The sequence below is a fragment of the Megalops cyprinoides genome, chromosome 3 (genome assembly GCF_013368585.1).
Source record: "Megalops cyprinoides isolate fMegCyp1 chromosome 3, fMegCyp1.pri, whole genome shotgun sequence".
Lineage (NCBI taxonomy): Eukaryota > Metazoa > Chordata > Actinopteri > Elopiformes > Megalopidae > Megalops > Megalops cyprinoides.
Window position 1 is genome coordinate 37,836,734 of NC_050585.1, and position 17,759 is coordinate 37,854,492.

Here is a 17,759-nt window from a genome sequence, read left to right on the forward strand (position 1 = left end):
TGTGTGTGTGTGTGTGTGTGTGTGTGTGTGTGTGTGTGTGTGTGTGTGTGTGTATGTATGTATAAACAAATAACGGTGACCAACGTAACAGGACAAGGTATTACGTTCACAGACGCCTGCTAGTAACAAAAATCAGGACTGAGTCAAATTCAAGATTTTAGCCACTTTGTAATGGTCCTAGTACTCCGTTCTACGAGCTCCTCTCGTGTTTAAATCCAGATTACCTATATTCCTTTGACAATTTTACTCCGATTTGGAACGTAAAGTAGATGAATTAACAGAATAAGGTTACCTACACAACAGTGCCAACAGCGCACACAGAAAACGCCACTTTTTTCAGTCAATGCGCCTCACATCGCTGTGAGACGCGGTTCTGTTCTGTAAATCGGGACTAGGTAGATGTAAAAGTAGCCTAAGTAAGTAAGTAGCCTAAGTAAATAAATAAAGTGCCTGAGATTGTCTGGTCGGTGTGTATCATCGAATTATTGTCTGTAGATACGGAGAAGCAATGTCTGGTAGAACTGAAACGGTTTTTTTTAAACGATGTGAGCAATAGGCTAATCGGTAGTGGAGCGAGAACAACAGCGATAATTTTATGATCAACGATATTCACGGAATAGTGGCACAAATCGCACTCTCACCGGCCTTCACTGAGACGGTTAAATGTAACCAAAACCGACAAAGTAGGCTATAATCGTGAAAGAACAGAAGTTACATTTTTATTGAAACACTACTCATTATAAAGTGCTTGATGCTAAACGCAGAGCAGAATCCTCTAAATTCAATCCTGTTTACAAGTAGCCTAATTTTGAAGAGGAACATCGTACAGTACATTATTTCCATGGACCTTAAGTGAAATATACACTTCACAGACTTATTTCATCCTTAATATGATGTTAATTATGTGTACCACAGTTGACAAACTACAGCTTTTTTTTAATCAAATTGAACGCTTACAAATGGCACAGGTCTCATTTTTCATTTCTTGCTTTATTATTATTATTTTTTTTCCAGAGAAATTCTCTGAGAGAATGCTGATACTTGATGTGCTGTCTATAACTGCGTGGTGAGCTGTTCACAATAATAATAATAATAATAATAATAATAATAATAATTTGAGTGAAGACATTTCATTGGTGAAAACATTTCTTCTCCTGAATGGCATATTCTACATACATCCTTCAGCGCATCTACAATACCAGCTCACACTAATAAGCTCTGAATGCCGTCCTCGTCAGCTGTAAGGACTGTTCTGAATGCTATGTTCCTCAAAATAACACAGAATAAACAGACAAGACCGAACACTTACCGAAACGTACGTTTCGACTTAAAAGGAATATCAGTGACAGCACACTGTCTGTAATTTAGTGTTAATAACACACTGCTTGTTTTCAATTTCCCCAGTGACTGTTACAATGGCAAACTTGTCAGTCTGTTGTGCATCAGTAGCTCAGGTGATGGGCAGGTTTATTTGATTTCTGGGTGAACCCCCGCATATGAAATTAAATGTAAAAAAATAAAATGAATCCTCAAGATTTGCACAGCAGTCAATTCCACATGCACACATTTTAATGAGACATTTTAAATATTCAGGAGTTGGAATCAATGCCATTTTGTGTGGGGTGATAGAAGTCATAGATTGGTTGTTGGGTGGGTGTGGGGGAGACTGCAGTGGCAATTATTGATTCTGAAACACAATTTCAAAGGAACTCAGCAAATCAGGATGCCAGGCATCTAAAGAATAAACCTGTTGTGAGAACCCCACCACTGTTCTACTGTTACAAATGGTAACACTGTAAACTAATAACGACAGAACGCTAACAGCATGCTTCAGTGGCTCTGTCCCTCACACCGGAGAAGCTGGAGGTTGCAGAGAGACATTCTTCCTCACCTCACCTCTTGTCAGCAGACGTCACACAACTGCATGAACCACTTCCTCTCTGTTGGGCCTCACACCATTTTACTGATATTTGTAGCCCAATAACATGGCTGAGTTAAGGCATTCACGTGGAGCTTCAAAACACAAGTTGTAAAAATAAACTTTAAATTGGCTGTGAGATGCTTGATGACAGAGACAACAAAGACAAACCTTCCAGGAGTTTAGAGAGAGAACACGCTATGGGATGTAACTAGATAAAGATCCATGTAAAATATTTTCCGAGAGTGAGCAAAGCAGAGACGCAATTAGAAATGAATATTTGCATGTGAAAAGTGAGAGGGGTTATTATGACAATCATTTTTGGCCTTTATGTACTCTGTGCGTGATTATCATGTTTTGCCTTGTGCTCTTCAAAACCTATGATGCTGAGATTGCAGATTGCAAAGGGTTTAATAATTGCGCGTCATTCTTGCAGTGCATCATTTCCATTCAGTGGACTCTTATTGTGATACTGTCAGTCTGTGGGATCTTAATCAGTAAAGGGATTGTGCAAATGTCAAGGAGCGAATGCACAACATGGGTGCATGGTGACAGCTGCTGTACAATTCCTAACCTTAATAGTATATGGCTTATGGTTCCCATAAAAATTCCTCCATTTTAAATTTCTTGCTGGTACTCTTGGCAAAACACATTTATCAGGTGTAATGCAATGTTGAGCAATGCAAAGGACTCATGTGTCTCATGCTCCAATACCCATACTACTTCATCTACTGTATGTGGGTACAGGATCCTTGCACATAGACATGAAAAACTGGAATAGTAATAATTAGTCAGACTGGGAATTGATGCAGGCTTCAAAGGTACATGGCACTGCGATGACCGATACCAACTGAAAGTTTGACTGCCAAATCAAAGATTAAAGATTAATGACAAGCTGTCCTTCTCTGTATTAGGTACATAATAGGAGAGCTAGCTCATTTAACATCAACTATTCAAAGAGAAGCAAAAGCTAACTGATTTTCACTAGGCACTAGAAGATTGCTCCCACGTTGATGCAATCCTTACACTGACAAGCTCCCTTATCTGAATATGTAACACAAGTGAAATACTGCACTTTCTCACAGTACAACCTGGATGCATTCAGCACTATTACTTTGTCATGCAGTTATATTGCCCCCTGGTGGTATGAGAGGTTGGGCCTCCACTTAACAGTCCACACTTTAAAAAAAAAAAAAAAAAAAAAGTCACAAAGCCATGCACTTAATACCGTGCTGAAAATACATACCTTGTCTGCTGAAGTATTTAAGTTGTACTCACGCCATGTCTGTTACTAAAATGTTAAGCTCACCCGTCCAGCATCAAGAAAACTCTTCAGTGCTGAAATGGGGTCATTCGGGAAATGATCTGTATGGGAATCCCACTCAGACTATTTTCAATAAAGTCTTAAGGACAAATGAAAATTCAATTGTTTATATTGTGCAACAGTCAAATTCCTGTGAAACAGATCTACTTCAAAGCAGGAATTGCAATGGGATATGTTTGTTGACACACTACTTTCAAAATGGGAAAAAAACACCCAGATACTTTTGGCATGATACCAGTCACCAATTGCTGCTGGTAGCAGGCTTATTTAACGTAATTTAAAGAGCATGACTGAAGTGAAACTCATCAGTCTTCACTGATATTAGGCTGTCAATTACATGGATATCTCTGTACGTGCAGTGTTTTCTATATACACAGAACCAAAACCCCCCAAAAAACTTGTACCACTGTTCATTAAGTTTTTTTTAAATTATTTTTATTTTGTTTTATGTCACAATACCAACAGATGAAAATGTGGAATCACAACAGCAGGCCCTGGAATTAAAAAAATGAAATTAAAAATCAACCAAATGCACTCCAAGTTAAACAATGTAACTAAACTTGAAAAGAACTTCAGGGACAAAGTAGTCTTTTTTCCCCCAAAAAAGCTACATTGTATAAAATGTGCAAGAGCATGTTGTTCTTTGATGAAAGTAACTTAACACTGATCTGGATGTAACATCTGCTTTTTGCAATACATCATTTTCAAAAAATGTGCCACTGGAGGTGCACAAAACATCAGGAATGGTGCATCAAATCTGCTCACCCACTCTATTTTCAAAAAAAGTAGTAACAAAGATTGAACATTTTTTCCCATAGAACTTAAAACAAAGCCCCATGTTTGCTAAAGGGGCACACATTAAGAATGAAAATGCCTTTACTTTTAACGCAATCATACTCCTAAGCACACAACAGCGCACAGTCAACAGATGTAAAATTCAGACCAGAATTCAAACAACTGCTCAACCTAATCGAGCAACATAATTTTAAAGGAAAATCAACAGTGCAGTTGGTCCCCCAGACCATTGGAAAGCACTCATCTGAACAGCACGACCATATACAGAGATAGAAATGGCAACCCCGGTGCAAAGCAGTGTTAGTCGTTCCCAGTTTTACTAGAAGCATACAGAGTACTGAGGGAAAATCACTAACAGGGCAAATTCCTCGCAGTACACCAACTTGCCTCCAGTACAACTTGGAAAGGCGCAAACTGCTATGCACAGTATGCAAATGTCCACCCCTCATAGACACAGGAAACCATGGCAAAATCACTGTTGCCTCCATCTTCATGTAACTCACCTTCTATGCTTCCTTCTCCGTTACCGCCTCATCACCGCCCTTGGTGTTTCTTGTGTAGATGATCTGGGCCCGGTGCTTCGATACCAGCTTGATCATGCCTTGACAAAGCGGAGAACATGTTAACTATGCGAACAACTGGCATCAGCTCTGCTGAGATGAGCCTGGCACTGTCAAGCCCACCAAAATACCACAGATGGATACTGTTCACTTTGAAAGCACAGGATTTTAAAATCATATACCATGAAACAAACACTTACATCCTGAGACTTTACAAATGAGTTTCCTGCTAAATGCCAGTGTAAGGCTTGCACTTCTATGGACCTTTTTGACAAGACGGATTTTTGTCATAGCAATGTTCTTTTTAACCCATGATTAAGCACTGCACAAACGATCATCTACTCAAATTCTGCGCTTTAAAGGTAAAAATATTCAGTATTTTTATTTCTTCGGTAAGGAACGTGCCATTTCTCATCACCCCCCTTAAGGAGAGATCATTCAAGTCTATCAGCCTCTTTAATGACAAGCTCATAATTAATGCTCACTTAGACTTCTATGCATTTCATCACTGGTAGATTAGAGCACACTGCACACACACAGCAGAAACACCCTTGGCAAAAAACAAACAGCCATGCTAACCCATACCTTTGGTCAGCAGTTCCTGGAGGGCAGCTCTGGCCAGAGAACCTCTGATCTTCAGCCTTTCAGAAACCACGGCTGGTGTGATGAGCTTGTAGTTGGGCACTTCCTTGTACAGCTTGTCGTAGGTGGCCTTGTCGAAGAGGACCAGGTTGTTGAGCTTGTCCCTCACCTTCCCCTTGGACCACTTCTACTCAGGGCACAAAAGACAGGTCAAGGTTGACGTGATTGGAGCTTTTATACAAACGATGTTAAAGTTATATACAAGTCTGATGATTAGCTGTTGTAAAAGGAGTGTTCTGCATTTCTTAAGTTTGCCTGATAAAACCGTATCATCAGTGTGGTTATATTAGCAAATCAAATTTTTATCACCAGCGCACCTCAATTGCACAGCCGTTATCGCAATATCAGGTCTTATTGAAACATGCTTTTTAAGAGGCATCTGGCTACACTTAAGTGAATTAAGTGCAATTTCATGGGACACACTGTTAACTAAAGCTAAGCCACCTTAATACAGTGCAGGGTAAGTCAAACTCTGCACAGATGACTTCACCTTGATCAGAAACCGACACAATTATTCACCTGTTCGCATGTTAAAATGCACAGCACTTCATTTACCTTGAATATATAAGCTTACACAGATACATTTAAATATATAGACAGGCCTACATATCCACATCTCCGGGTGTGTATTGAACGTTATCTGCCGCTACGACCACGCAGCGCACTGGTACAACTAACTTGCCTTCTTCTTAGCTTTGCCTCCGGACTTGTTGACGGGGTCCTTGTCCTTTTTGGACTTTCCCGAATCCTTCTTCTTCTTATCGTCCTTAGGAGGCTGTGGAAAGCAGTTAACAGATTAAAATTCTGAACCAGCTTGATATCTTGTTGTGAAGAGTAAAAATAGGTAAAATCTCCCAAGTTAGATGACTGTCAAAGTAGCTAGCTAGCTACACAGTCTGCGATTCAGCTAATTTTTATATGAAACGTTAGAAGCGAGACATCGAAAAGAGTATCCAACAAGCGAAATGGCTGTTATCAAATTTCGACATAACGTTAATTGTTACCTATGGACTATGCTTTAGCTAGCTCGTCTAGCAGCTCAGAATGAGCAAGCTAGCTAGCCAAACGATCAACTTGTACATGTAGATCAAAAGCTACGCGGCACAGAAATATTGATACACAATACTTTATATACTAACTAGCTAGAGGAATAATGTACAATTATTTGACACTTACGTACACCTAACTAGCTATATTGCTACAGTTACTGCTAGGCCTCACCCACGTTGCAGGCAAGCTCAAGCAGCTAGCAATAGTCATCTAACTACCCCATCCTTTCGCGAACCGCAACGTGAGTGCCGAAGAATGAAGCATGATACTTTTCACAGCTACAGACACCAATATAAACCCTGTATCAAGCAGTACGATATCTACGAATTCATATGCTTCCCTGTAGAGATGTTTTATGTATTTTCTCAACAAATACATGAAATTATTCCTATAAAAGTACACCCAGGGCCCTCACCATGTTGCACCGCTGCCGAGATATCGGAAAGAGAGGAAATTCAGCCCCTGAACGCGCGCCTATGACAACCCGTGAAACCGGATGTGCAAATGAACGGGGTACTAGAGCACACCGGGAAATAGAGTTTTGGCCTTTTGAACGAGGAGGGCGCAAAATGGAAGCCGGTTTCCACTGAATTGAAACATGTTTTTCGTTATATATATTTGTCTTTGCTGTATGTAAGCAGGTTGGTACTGGTGTCTTATGCAGAAGACGAATAAAGGTTGGTATTTTGTATTCTGTATGTACTGTACTGATGTGTATGTGCCCTAACTAGGTCCTAACACTTTGGACGTCACTCTAGATAAGATCATTTGCTAAATATTTGCAAAATATTAATGTAAATTACCTTATTTCAGCTTTGTTCCTCGACTTGTAAGGCACTCTGGCTAACAGTAACAGCCAAGTACCTAAATGTAAATGTAAGGGTGCCACTTCAGGGTCCCATGCACTCTCTACAGCAATCAATGAAGAGATAGTTAAAGAGACCCTTAAACACTGCCTGGAGTTCATCCTCCCTGTGATGTGAAAAACATTTACTTGTATCGTGGGATTGTAGAATGTACATTGGGAATGCACAAAGATGATGAAATGATGTGTGCTGCTCAGAACAGGCACACATGAAGGAAACAGTGATGCAGACAATGCGATTTTTAATTGCAAAGGACAATAATTTATTAGATGTGTTTGCGATACTGACATGTAACATTATTTAGTGCCCAAAAGAAAGAATAAAACTGACAGATCTTTGCACTGTTCTGTTCATCTCGGTAAAAACAAACCAGCGCAATATCAAGGGATGTTATTTGTAATGAAATAAGTGACCACTGGTTTCATGTGGATCATCCATGGGTAAAATACATAGTTAGATATGTGCTTTGTACATTTAATCAATACGATCTGAGGGTCTAATACCTTCATTTCCACACAGAGTTGGTTTATTTTTGTAAAACCATCAAATACAAAATAGACTTGGGAAAAATAAGTTGAGAATACTACACTTCCATTTTAATTACTGAAATATTTTCAGATCACAGAAAAAAATATCTTAGAAAAAAAAGATAAGAAAATGTAGCCATGGATGTGCTTTGTCCTTAACTTAGGTGAAGATGTTAACCTTTTTAATTATTGTGTTATTCATTTGGTATAATGTAGTCTACCAAAATTGTAATAATGTCTCACAAGTTATATTTCTTTCTCAAAGCTATGGATGAAGGACAGTAACAGTTAATTTGAACTCCTCCTGGTATTACAAATGACTGAAAATAAGATAAAAAAAAATAATAATTAAAATATATTAATTGTTCACATTCAAGGTAAAATTATCATTATAGTTTTTTAATGTAAACTAGTAAAATATATTTATATATTGCTATATGTCTAAATATTATGTGATATATGTAAACCACAACACCATATGTAAACTCTGTTGTGCAATCCTGACTTTAAATACTGTGTACAATTTTTTAAAATTAGGTTTCTTGCTGGTTTACCATAGTTGGGTGTATTAATAAACCTGTCAGAATGTTTTGCACTGAGAGGTATGTTATGTGTACAGAGGTATACTCTGAAAAGGAGAAATGTCTATAATACAGAAGATACATCTATTGTATAATATGGCGGTTGATTTAATAGATTTTATAAGATCTTCATATTAATAACTTTAGTCTAAATCTGAGAGTAGTTCACTACACAAAGTTTCTCCAATATTGGTGCGTTTCTTGAGCACATACATTGTTGAATTACGTAGAAATACAATTATTTCAATGATGATCATTCTATGATGCTTTTGAAACTGAAGGCTGGAGTCATCTTTGAGCACTGCACATAATTGGTGTACACTGAGATTCATTGAATTCAATCACTCAAGCACAGTGCTGGGTCAAGGTCTTCACACCTTACAGAACTACTGATCATTCAACAATATTTCTAAAGTTATGGCATTATTCACCTTGTCCATTGTCCTTTAAGAGTGCTTAAATCTGCTGTATTGTTAAAGATTCTGATAATAATATGTGCATTATTGCATAAGAAATAAACCATGGACAAACTACTTACAGTTTCATATAATGTACTGAAATATTATTTTAATAGATACATACTTCTAAAATATAATTTGTTGTAGTAGTGTAGTGGCAGTGTTGTGTTTGTAGAATAAAAAATTACACATTTGACATACTTTTTTAGGGTGCTGGGAGGGTAACTGTAGAACAATGAAGAAGTTCAGCACACTGCAAAACCTCATCAATGTTAATGTGTCTCTATTGGTTTTGTGGGAGACATAATGTAAAACATTGTGAGAGACATAATGTGTCGGACCTATTTATTTCACGTTGTGATTCCAGAAATCTCATTCTATCGTTCAAAATTGATCACTTAAGAGGAGGGACATCTTTGCAGTAGATTGCCTGTGACAGTGCAGGTGTTGCTGGTGCAGGACTCCCCTTATTGGCTGAGGCGTGGCGATCAGTCAACTTTCTTGGGCACGGGGCCCATTTTGGTGCGGATGTTACGGAGCAGGAAGAAGCACACCGTCGTTACAGCGCAGATCACCTCTGCTACCCAGAAGGCCATGTCCCAGTTGTAGTGCTTGGCAATGGTGCTGAATGGAAGCCCAGCAAGGAAACCTCCAACTGTGATTGACACAAAAACACTGCAATGAAGCCCTTTTCCACCAACCTGTGTAAGCACCACACAGAAGCAGTGGTAGAGATTCGATCAGTAGCTCTGCCACACAGCAGCCTTCTCTTGTCAAAGACTGTACCTAAATAGATGGCTGAGTTCTCTATTTAATGAGAGGCCTAGAGAATATGTTGCTGTTATGTGGGTTTGCCAGAGGAGGCCGCTGTTTCCCTCTGGACCACATAGCAACCAATGCCCCAACCTTTGAATTCTACAAGACACTCTTTGGAACTACTCACAGAAAACAATTACAGTCTAGTGACAAAAGGTTACCCTAGAAACATTTTCCTTTCAAATAACGTGAGCAAAATACTAATCCTTGCCTCTATACTGCAAGTGCAGTGTATAGACATCTTGACGCAAAAGTCATCATCCATGTACAACACAACAACTGGTAGGTTTTATGAAAGGCTTTATGTAAACAGATGTTATTATCATTTAAAAAGTCATCATTTATAGTACTCCTTCTAATATATGTTGAGCTCTGAACTGTGAACAGTGACATGAATAGACAAATACTAGATTACCATTTGCCATCAGAGCAACGATGGCATGTGATGTCCCACAGTAGTTTGAAGGAGCACTCTCACTGGCTATCACTCCGATCAATGCAATTGGTCCACAAGAAGAGAAACCAAAAAGGGCCCCCAAAGAGAGAATCCAGATCTGGGTGGACAGAGACAGAAAGATGTGGTTACAAAACATACGTACATACATATGCACACACTAAATATTTCACTAAATACAGGGACAGGGGAAAGCAAGACATTTCTCTTAGCAAAACCCATCATGGGTTCTCTCAACAGGAAAGTTTTATGCGCTCATCAGTCAAGTCTCAAATTTTGTGTCTTATAAACGTCCAGGGTAACAGATGATGACTGAGGGAAAGAGGGGAGGAGATGGGGGTACAGAGGGGAAAATGAGGGAATGAGAAGAGAGATAGGAGGAAAGACAGAAACCTCTTGTTCCGACAAACCAGTGAGTACAGAGAAAGGGTGCAGTGCCTTCATCCAGATGGGGACTTCCTGCAGAGATCCACAGAGAGACAAAGAAAGGGACACCAGTCCTCCAATCAGGCTGATTGTAGGGAGACATCTATTAAGAGTGAGGTGCCCCCTCACAAGTGGTAAATATTTGCAATCTTTAAAGAGAAAGTAACACACACACACACTCTTAGGGGCACGTTTTTGACTATACCATGATTTATACTATTTCTGTGAGAACAATTAATGGGTAGAACCTAGCAAAACAGCACACTTCAGACAAGCATTGTGGAGTACATTCATGATAACAAAACCATTAAACAAAACAGATTATAGCAATATAGGAGATAACACAAACACTACTAACAGTTGCTAGGGTTGCCAGTGATGCTACTGAGCTGAGGCAAATGTGGAACGGACCTTGATATCTGGATTAACGGTAACCCGGAAGAGATACATGGACACATACATCCCAGCCATCATGGAGATCAAGAGGCCATGGCGTGGGTTACCATGGCTACGCAGGCCTTGCTGCAGAGGAAATGGCACATGAAGAAAGAGGATAACAGAGGGGGTGAGCGCGCAGAGAGGGTAAATGTTAAGAGCTTCCAAGAACTGCACAGTAGTACAAAATAGACCTTTGAATGCTCTACTTAATAAATGGTCAGGCCTATTGACATTCACTCACCCGGGCGACTGCCTTGTCGGACAGGTACCCCGCTGCAATGCTGCCTACCAATCCTCCCACCTCCAGGGCACTCATGTAGGAGCTGCCTATTTGGAGACGCATTGATTTAGACACACAATCAAAGGGCACAACGGCAGGAAACCAAAGTGCCACCTCCACAGTAGCTCTCCTGAAGTTGTAAAATACACATTTATAAATGAACCTAAAAATCAGGAAAGTGCATACGGCAAAGTGTTTAAACTGTGACAGGGTGGATAAAAAAGGATCATTGGATTTTGCCTCACCCATAAGGGCCGACTGTCCCTTCTCCTGGATGAGGAAGAGCTGTCCCCAGTCTGTGCAGGCCGTCTTCACACCGAACACCATCAGGAAGCCCATGGAGAGCACCCACAGGTACGGGGACAGGAGGAAGTCTCTAAGGGTGCTCTCCCCCGTGGAGGCGCCTGGGGTGATAGGGAAAGCAAGCCTTCAGCCACCTTCTGCACACATTCTTACATGCCTTCCACATCAACGCTTGGTTTTTGCTAGATTTCTGAATATATTTTATAATCTATGGTGGCTACACAAAGTTCCCTCTGCTGAACAGTCACCTGGTTTGATTAGTATGACGTTGTCAGGTGATTTCCTAGTACTCTCAAGCCAGCATGAGGTCTGGTATGGGCACGTAATGTCTGACATAGCTGTCATAAATTTATTGTTGCTGGCAACCTTTGTTTTGGGAGCTGTCTGATGAATGTGCTCTCACTGGCACATGTGGGTACAGAGCATCTCACTAAAGAGCATTGCTTGAAATGTATGCTGAGAAACACACACAGACATGCCTGAAATTCCTCAAGCACTGTTTAGTCAAGAAAGCCCTAGATACTGATAGAGCCAGGCATAGCACTGAATGCTGCTCTGATGGTTTCTGTGCCTGCAGTTAAGCCTGTCAATCTATAATTCACTGTAAGTCAATAACAGTGATGGTAAGTATGACAGGTATTAATTGGGTCAGTCAGGATGCACGTGGTCAGTCTGTTTCACAAGCATGGCTCTTATATCCTTATCCTTCTCTTATATCCACCACCTTTGCCTTTCTTGGCAGCGGGTTCGATGTTGGGCAGGCCCACGTCGCTGGGCTCGTTCTTGATGAGCAGCAGGCAGAGGGCAGCGGTAACCATGCACGTCAGGCCTGAGAAGGACAGGATGGACCTCCAGCTGTAGGTCTGGGCCATCACCGTGGCGACGATGGGGCCCAGGCCTCCTGCCAGGTTCATGCTGCAGGACAGCACAGCCCACCACGTCCCGAACTGTGATGGCTCGTACCACTGAGGGCAAACAGAGGAATACAATCGTCTAATAAGACTCACTGTAAACGCAGGGGAAGGGTGAAGACAAGCGACTCTACGCATAATAGTTTTGCACATAAGGCAAAATATGAAATATGACTTTGAACAAAAAATAAAAATCCAACTAAAAAATACAAAGGAAGTATATAGAGGAAAGTCTCAGACTTAATGTCTCTTGTGGTGTCTGCACACCCTGTAAAGACATGTAGTGACTGCTTGTCTTATTCTTTCCAATGCCCAGGCATCTGTCTTGTAATGCACGCTGAGCCATTAGTATGCAGAAAATACAGTTTTAGCATCATTAAACTAGAATTAAGCAACTAAGAGGATCAAATCACTTAATCTCTGGAGAGTATCTTTCTAATGCCCCACATACCCACAGCAAACGAAATAATGAGAGCTAAAATCCAAAACCAATCACAGCTAGGAGTGATAACTGTAGGTCACCATTGTTCCTTTCCTGGACAGACACCTGTCTCTGTGCTTAAGAAAATGCAGCCAGGGCCCTCTATAAATACCATGCCATGTAATGTAATCCTCCTCCTGTGTTCACCCTACTACTCCGCACACATGCCAAAGCCTATTTTTTCCTTCCTTCTGTTGTGGCATCACTGAAATGTGTTGGCACATAATGTATTGGGAATTGGGGGAGCAGTTACCTCCAGTTAGGTTATGTATAAGCCAAATTCCCTGAGTCCCACACAGGGAAAAGACTACTTTTGCACACAGAAGTATGGACATGTATGAATATGTAGCATAAATAGCTGTCAATTACCACTGCTTTATTTTTTGTTACATATTCTGGAATGTAATGAAACACATTTTCATATTGCAATTACTTTATGTTAGAGTACAGTAAAACCTGCACATTTGAAAATGGCTATATAAATTTCTACACACACATGACATTTATATCAAGCATATTTCTTTTTCTGTACGAGTGATCAAGACGAACATGACACCATGGACATGCAGTGCCAGGTATAGAGCTAGCATCAGCATGTGCAACTGAAGCTTTGGAAGCAGTGTGCCAAGATCTAAAGGTCAAGGCTGGTCACTTCTGTCACACTGCCACCTGCTGAGTGAAAGTATCTTTAATGGCAAAGGGCTAGACCACAGGAACAGAAGTCAAGAGACAGAGCATGGAGAGACTGCCCCCTCCACACCAAGGGGGCAAAGGCCATGCATGACCCTTCTGTTCTTAACAACTGTAAAGTCCTTCCCAAAATGCCTGTGTGCATTCTGCATTGTGCAAATCTTTACAGTTAAAACTTTGGAGCAATGTATATTTTCCACATGTGTACACGGACTGAAGACTCAGCCCTGGTACTAAATGTAAGTTTAGAGAGTAACAGTGACCACCCTTCAATCAGGCCCCACAACAATAACAGTAAAAGAGACATTTGCTTGATAAAATGCATGTGTGTGTCAATGTGAGGAGATGCCTCTCTCATGCAATATATGTGCATTAATGAAGGAAACCTCCATTGGGCAGTATCACTCCCTCCACTGTCTTACCTTGCGTAGCACCTTCCCACATGGGGGCCAGCCAAACCCCTGGCCCAGCCCGTTGACAAACCACAATGCTGCAAAAATGGTGACTGAAGAGGACCAGGAGAAGACCACGTTAATGGCTCCAACAGTGAAGAGGCCTATGGAGAACAGCCAGCGAGCGCTGATCTGGTCAGACAGTACCCCGCTGATGAACTTGCTGATCGCATAGGCCAGAGTCTGGCTGCTGGTGATAAGGCCTTGGGGAAGGACAGACAGACAGACAATGAGCATCTGACACAAGCCTATAGAAAGCCAACCTTAATCTAACAGTGGTGCCCCATCCTAATCTGACAAGGACAGAACTTTTTACTCCTAATCACCTGCTCTCATGACCAAAAATGATGAAAGAAATGGTTCAAGAGGGAACAGTTACTTGAATTAGCTTATTACTTGCTCAGAAGCAGTAAACATCTACTGCTCGATGTCCCTGTCCCCAGTTAATAATGTGAGAGAGACTTAAGTTGTTTACATTTCCATCAGTAAAAAGTTCTGTAATCAAAGGTACAATTATATTGAAAGGTGGAACACATGAAACAAAATGTAGAATGAGACTTTTCTAACCCAGATCCTCCTTGTCCAGTTCTACCTCTTCCATCACAGAAGGCATCACAAAGGAGAAAGTCTTTCTGTTGAAGTAGTAGAGGGTGTAACCCACAAACATTGCCAAGAAAATGCTGACTCGGTAGTATCCATAACCTGTCGCCCCCATAATTTCAGCAGATGAAACAGTAATTTGAATAATAAAATAATAATAAATAGTTAAATAAATGAATAAATAAATAAATAAGAAAGGACTTAAAATATCTCCTTTTGCTGTGAGAACAGAGATTAGCACTCGTGCAGGGAGGGATGCACTAGGTCACTGTCTTTGGGTATAGAACAGACTTGCTTGCAGTACATGGAGAGCAATTAATGGTGGCTGTAGTTAACGGTCAATCCTGCGAGCAAACAGTGCCCTCTCCCTTTCATGTTTTCACAGGACCACTGAAGACAGTGTGCAAGGTCACATTGACCAGGTCTGGCTCCTTCTCTGTCTATATTGTAAGAGGTAAGGTAAAATGGAGAGGTGTTTTTCAGTGATGCTTCAGGCGAGTTCTCTTCTTCAGATGCTCCTGGTTTGGTTTTGCCAAGTCCAGTATGCTTGCCCCTCTTGACTGACTTTTATGTTCCCCTTCTGTGTCACTGAGGGCATTCAGTGTCTCTGCCTTATTAATGTTTCAGACGGACGTGCAATGATGACTGCCCCTTCTTGTAGGCGACATGTAGCAATGGGAGATCCCAGTGAGTGAGGCTAGCATACAAGCTGTAAGAGAGAAACAAATGTTATTCAAAATGGCCCAGTCTGTCATATGCAACAAACACTGACACATTATAATCCCCTTACAGCGGTCCAAGGAGGTAAGTGTGGGCAATTCTCTAGCTCATATACATGGCTTCATTTTTGCAGGAGAAAACTGAACCTAACCCTGGGAACCCTCCGACTGATTTTTTTTACTGGTAAGTTCCCTCAAACCAAACTTATTCCCTGAGAATGTACAAACTTGACATGGTATACTCCCGATAAATTCTCTGTCCAAATTAGTGTTAAAGTTTGAGATAGACGTTCTAATATGCGTTCTTGCTTGCGTCAGTGATTAACATAAACCGGGTTATGCTTAAAGAAAAAAGAAAACACTGTATTCTCCATCACTGACCATTACATTGGGCTTGTATGTTCTGAAGGTATTAACAGTGCGCCGAAATGCTAAAACTAAAACTAAGAAAACTACACGTCCTGAGGTGAGAAAACTGGAGAGACAAACGGGAGCGATACCATCAAATCAATTCCACTGGTTATAATTTCAGATTTGAAATTAATATGCGACTGATTGTTAATATGCCACCGATACTTTAACAGACTGGGATGTATAATTACAAGGCGCCGATGGTAATCGACAGGGAAACCTTGCTTATGGGCAGCTCGCGCGGCCGCCTGAAATAGGACGCAGGTGTCATACCAGATGGGAACTTTAACCTCGGAGATGGAGGGCCACTAGATGCCAAATAACGAACTGCCAAGAGCAAGCTTAAAATAATTACACCACGTAATTAACTCCTTAACTCTTTTTATATACACGCATTACAGTATTAAGCGTAGCCACACGAAGTGTGTCTTATTTCATCAGACATGAAGTAACTCTACTTTCTGCACGGCATTGGTCCAAAACGTATAGTCAAATCAAAAACGTACCAAATTTTCTATTTTATCATAAAAACACGATTTAAAAGGGTTTCAGTTGCTATCATAAGCACTATGAAAATGAAAAAAAAAAATTCCTTTTTCCGTTTTAAAACGACAGGCTTAATTGTGTGATGACAAGTAACACGTTTCTGCGTTAAGATGTACAACATTTAAGATTGAAATGTGCATAAATACATTTTAAAAATCTTAAAATAAAATATTTTTAGGCTACCGCATAGAGATAATCAAGGAGTCGAACGTATCTTAGTGAAATTAACCCCATAAATTACCTCTACTTTAAACTGCACAGGCCGTTACGTCGACACATTTTAAAGGTTTCCATCTTTCCATGTAATGTATTCATTTTCTCCAGCAATTTTCTACAAATTGAATATGTCTTGCATTCCTAGGTTTAGAGGACAACTTTATGTACCTTGCAGCGTCCGTTCTTCTCTCCCGGTTCTAACAAAATCACCAACACAGGAACTCCCACCCAGAAGTGGGTGGTGACTGGAGAACGTGGCTGTCAATCTGTGCTCCGCATCTTTGTGAATGCTCATGGACCAGTTTGTCGGTTGTGACGGATACCAAGCAAGCGTCGATGAGCCAAAGCCGGGAGCTTGCTGCCGTTCGTGCACGGATTATTCTATTTGATATATGTTTTGCACTACACATTTTCGCCATGAAGACGATGCGTCACGTGTATTGCGTACATACCTTTTACATTTATGCCAGCTACAGCCTTCTAGCACTGTCTTTAACAGGAAATGAATAATGCAGTCGTGGGCTGCCGCAGTGTCCTCTACATTTGCCTCATTTCGTAGCCGACGCAAATGAAAGCATTATTATTATTATTATTATTATTATTATTATTATTATTATATTACAAGAACAGAACTAACATGTGATTTTGCATTGGTCTAATTGACTTAATATTGAGGTATGTAACTGTCAGATTTTGTCTGTTTTTCTGTTTGTTTTCATTTGTTCAGTTCAGAGTATTATTATTATTCTCCAATTCACATGCCTTCAACAGCTGTGCTGTGACCAGCTCCCTAAGAAAATAAAACAGTTAATCCATTGTGGTTTGTAATACTGAGAGAACACAATACATTGTTTAGGCTATATACAGTAAAGGGGATCGTTAAAGATGGCAGACGGTGTGAGGTGGTGTTCTGCAGCGCTCCACCGTGTAGGTGATTTCACCACTAGATGGAGTCAAGAAAACGAATATGAGACCGGCAATAAGCACAATACGTTCAGAACCAACGTTGTTAGTTGTCATATTGATCGAAGGGTTGTATTGTAAATTGTACTCCATAACAATACAGACAGTGAAAAAAAAACAAACATGTATCCTCAGTATCCACCCTAGAGATTTAAAGGCTTGCTTACGACAAAATGAAGTGAAACAACAGATGCTCTTCAATACATCAACGATAACTTATTAAAACTGTGTATTTTCATTTTTTTTTTACACATTATGTAAGATCATTCAATCAATGCCAAATGACTGTCGTGCCGCTGCTCAGTTCTGGTTCACTCTGACTTTGACAACAG

General features: G+C 40.4%; 2 protein-coding genes across 4 annotated transcripts; both read right to left on the reverse strand.

The window, feature by feature from the left end:
• Positions 1-4,501: 4,501 nt before the first annotated feature.
• On the reverse strand, positions 4,502-6,769 carry rps25 (ribosomal protein S25). Its single transcript, XM_036525597.1, has 4 exons — positions 6,705-6,769; positions 5,922-6,014; positions 5,183-5,366; positions 4,502-4,638 (listed from the first exon to the last, which is right to left on the reverse strand). Exons 1-4 carry the CDS (start codon positions 6,705-6,707, stop codon positions 4,544-4,546), a joined length of 375 nt encoding a protein of 124 aa, XP_036381490.1. The 5' UTR covers positions 6,708-6,769; the 3' UTR covers positions 4,502-4,543.
• Positions 6,770-8,881: 2,112 nt separating this feature from the next.
• slc37a4b (solute carrier family 37 member 4b) lies at positions 8,882-16,688 on the reverse strand. 3 transcript variants are annotated; one of them, XM_036524769.1, is made up of 10 exons: positions 16,633-16,688; positions 14,540-15,281; positions 13,943-14,175; positions 12,163-12,403; positions 11,381-11,539; positions 11,097-11,182; positions 10,829-10,939; positions 10,385-10,450; positions 9,953-10,091; positions 8,882-9,376 (listed from the first exon to the last, which is right to left on the reverse strand). In XM_036524769.1, the coding sequence occupies exons 2-10, from the start codon at positions 14,685-14,687 to the stop codon at positions 9,210-9,212; spliced, it is 1,350 nt and encodes a 449-aa protein (XP_036380662.1). In that variant the 5' UTR covers positions 14,688-15,281; positions 16,633-16,688; the 3' UTR covers positions 8,882-9,209. The 3 variants fall into 3 exon arrangements, 2 of the variants coding, with proteins under 2 accessions (XP_036380662.1, XP_036380663.1); XM_036524770.1 differs by lacking the exon at positions 16,633-16,688 and adding an exon at positions 16,490-16,608; XR_005004837.1 differs by having other exon boundaries at positions 9,299-9,376; positions 10,402-10,450.
• Between the last annotated feature and the right edge of the window lie 1,071 nt (positions 16,689-17,759).

Excerpts from the sequence above, each read along its gene's own strand:
- rps25 (XM_036525597.1), bottom strand. Across the intron at positions 5,367-5,921 it reads GAGGCAAAGCTAAGAAGAAG|AAGTGGTCCAAGGGGAAGGT; the intron begins GCAAGTTAGTTG and ends TGCCCTGAGTAG. Across the intron at positions 4,639-5,182 it reads CCAGGAACTGCTGACCAAAG|GCATGATCAAGCTGGTATCG; the intron begins GTATGGGTTAGC and ends CGCTTTGTCAAG.
- slc37a4b (XM_036524769.1), bottom strand. The coding sequence starts at position 14,687 with ATGGGGGCGACAGGTTATGGATACTACCGAGTCAGCATTTTCTTGGCA. Across the intron at positions 11,183-11,380 it reads GGGACAGTCGGCCCTTATGG|GCAGCTCCTACATGAGTGCC; the intron begins GTGAGGCAAAAT and ends GTCTCCAAATAG. Across the intron at positions 10,940-11,096 it reads CCGACAAGGCAGTCGCCCGG|CAAGGCCTGCGTAGCCATGG; the intron begins GTGAGTGAATGT and ends TTTCCTCTGCAG.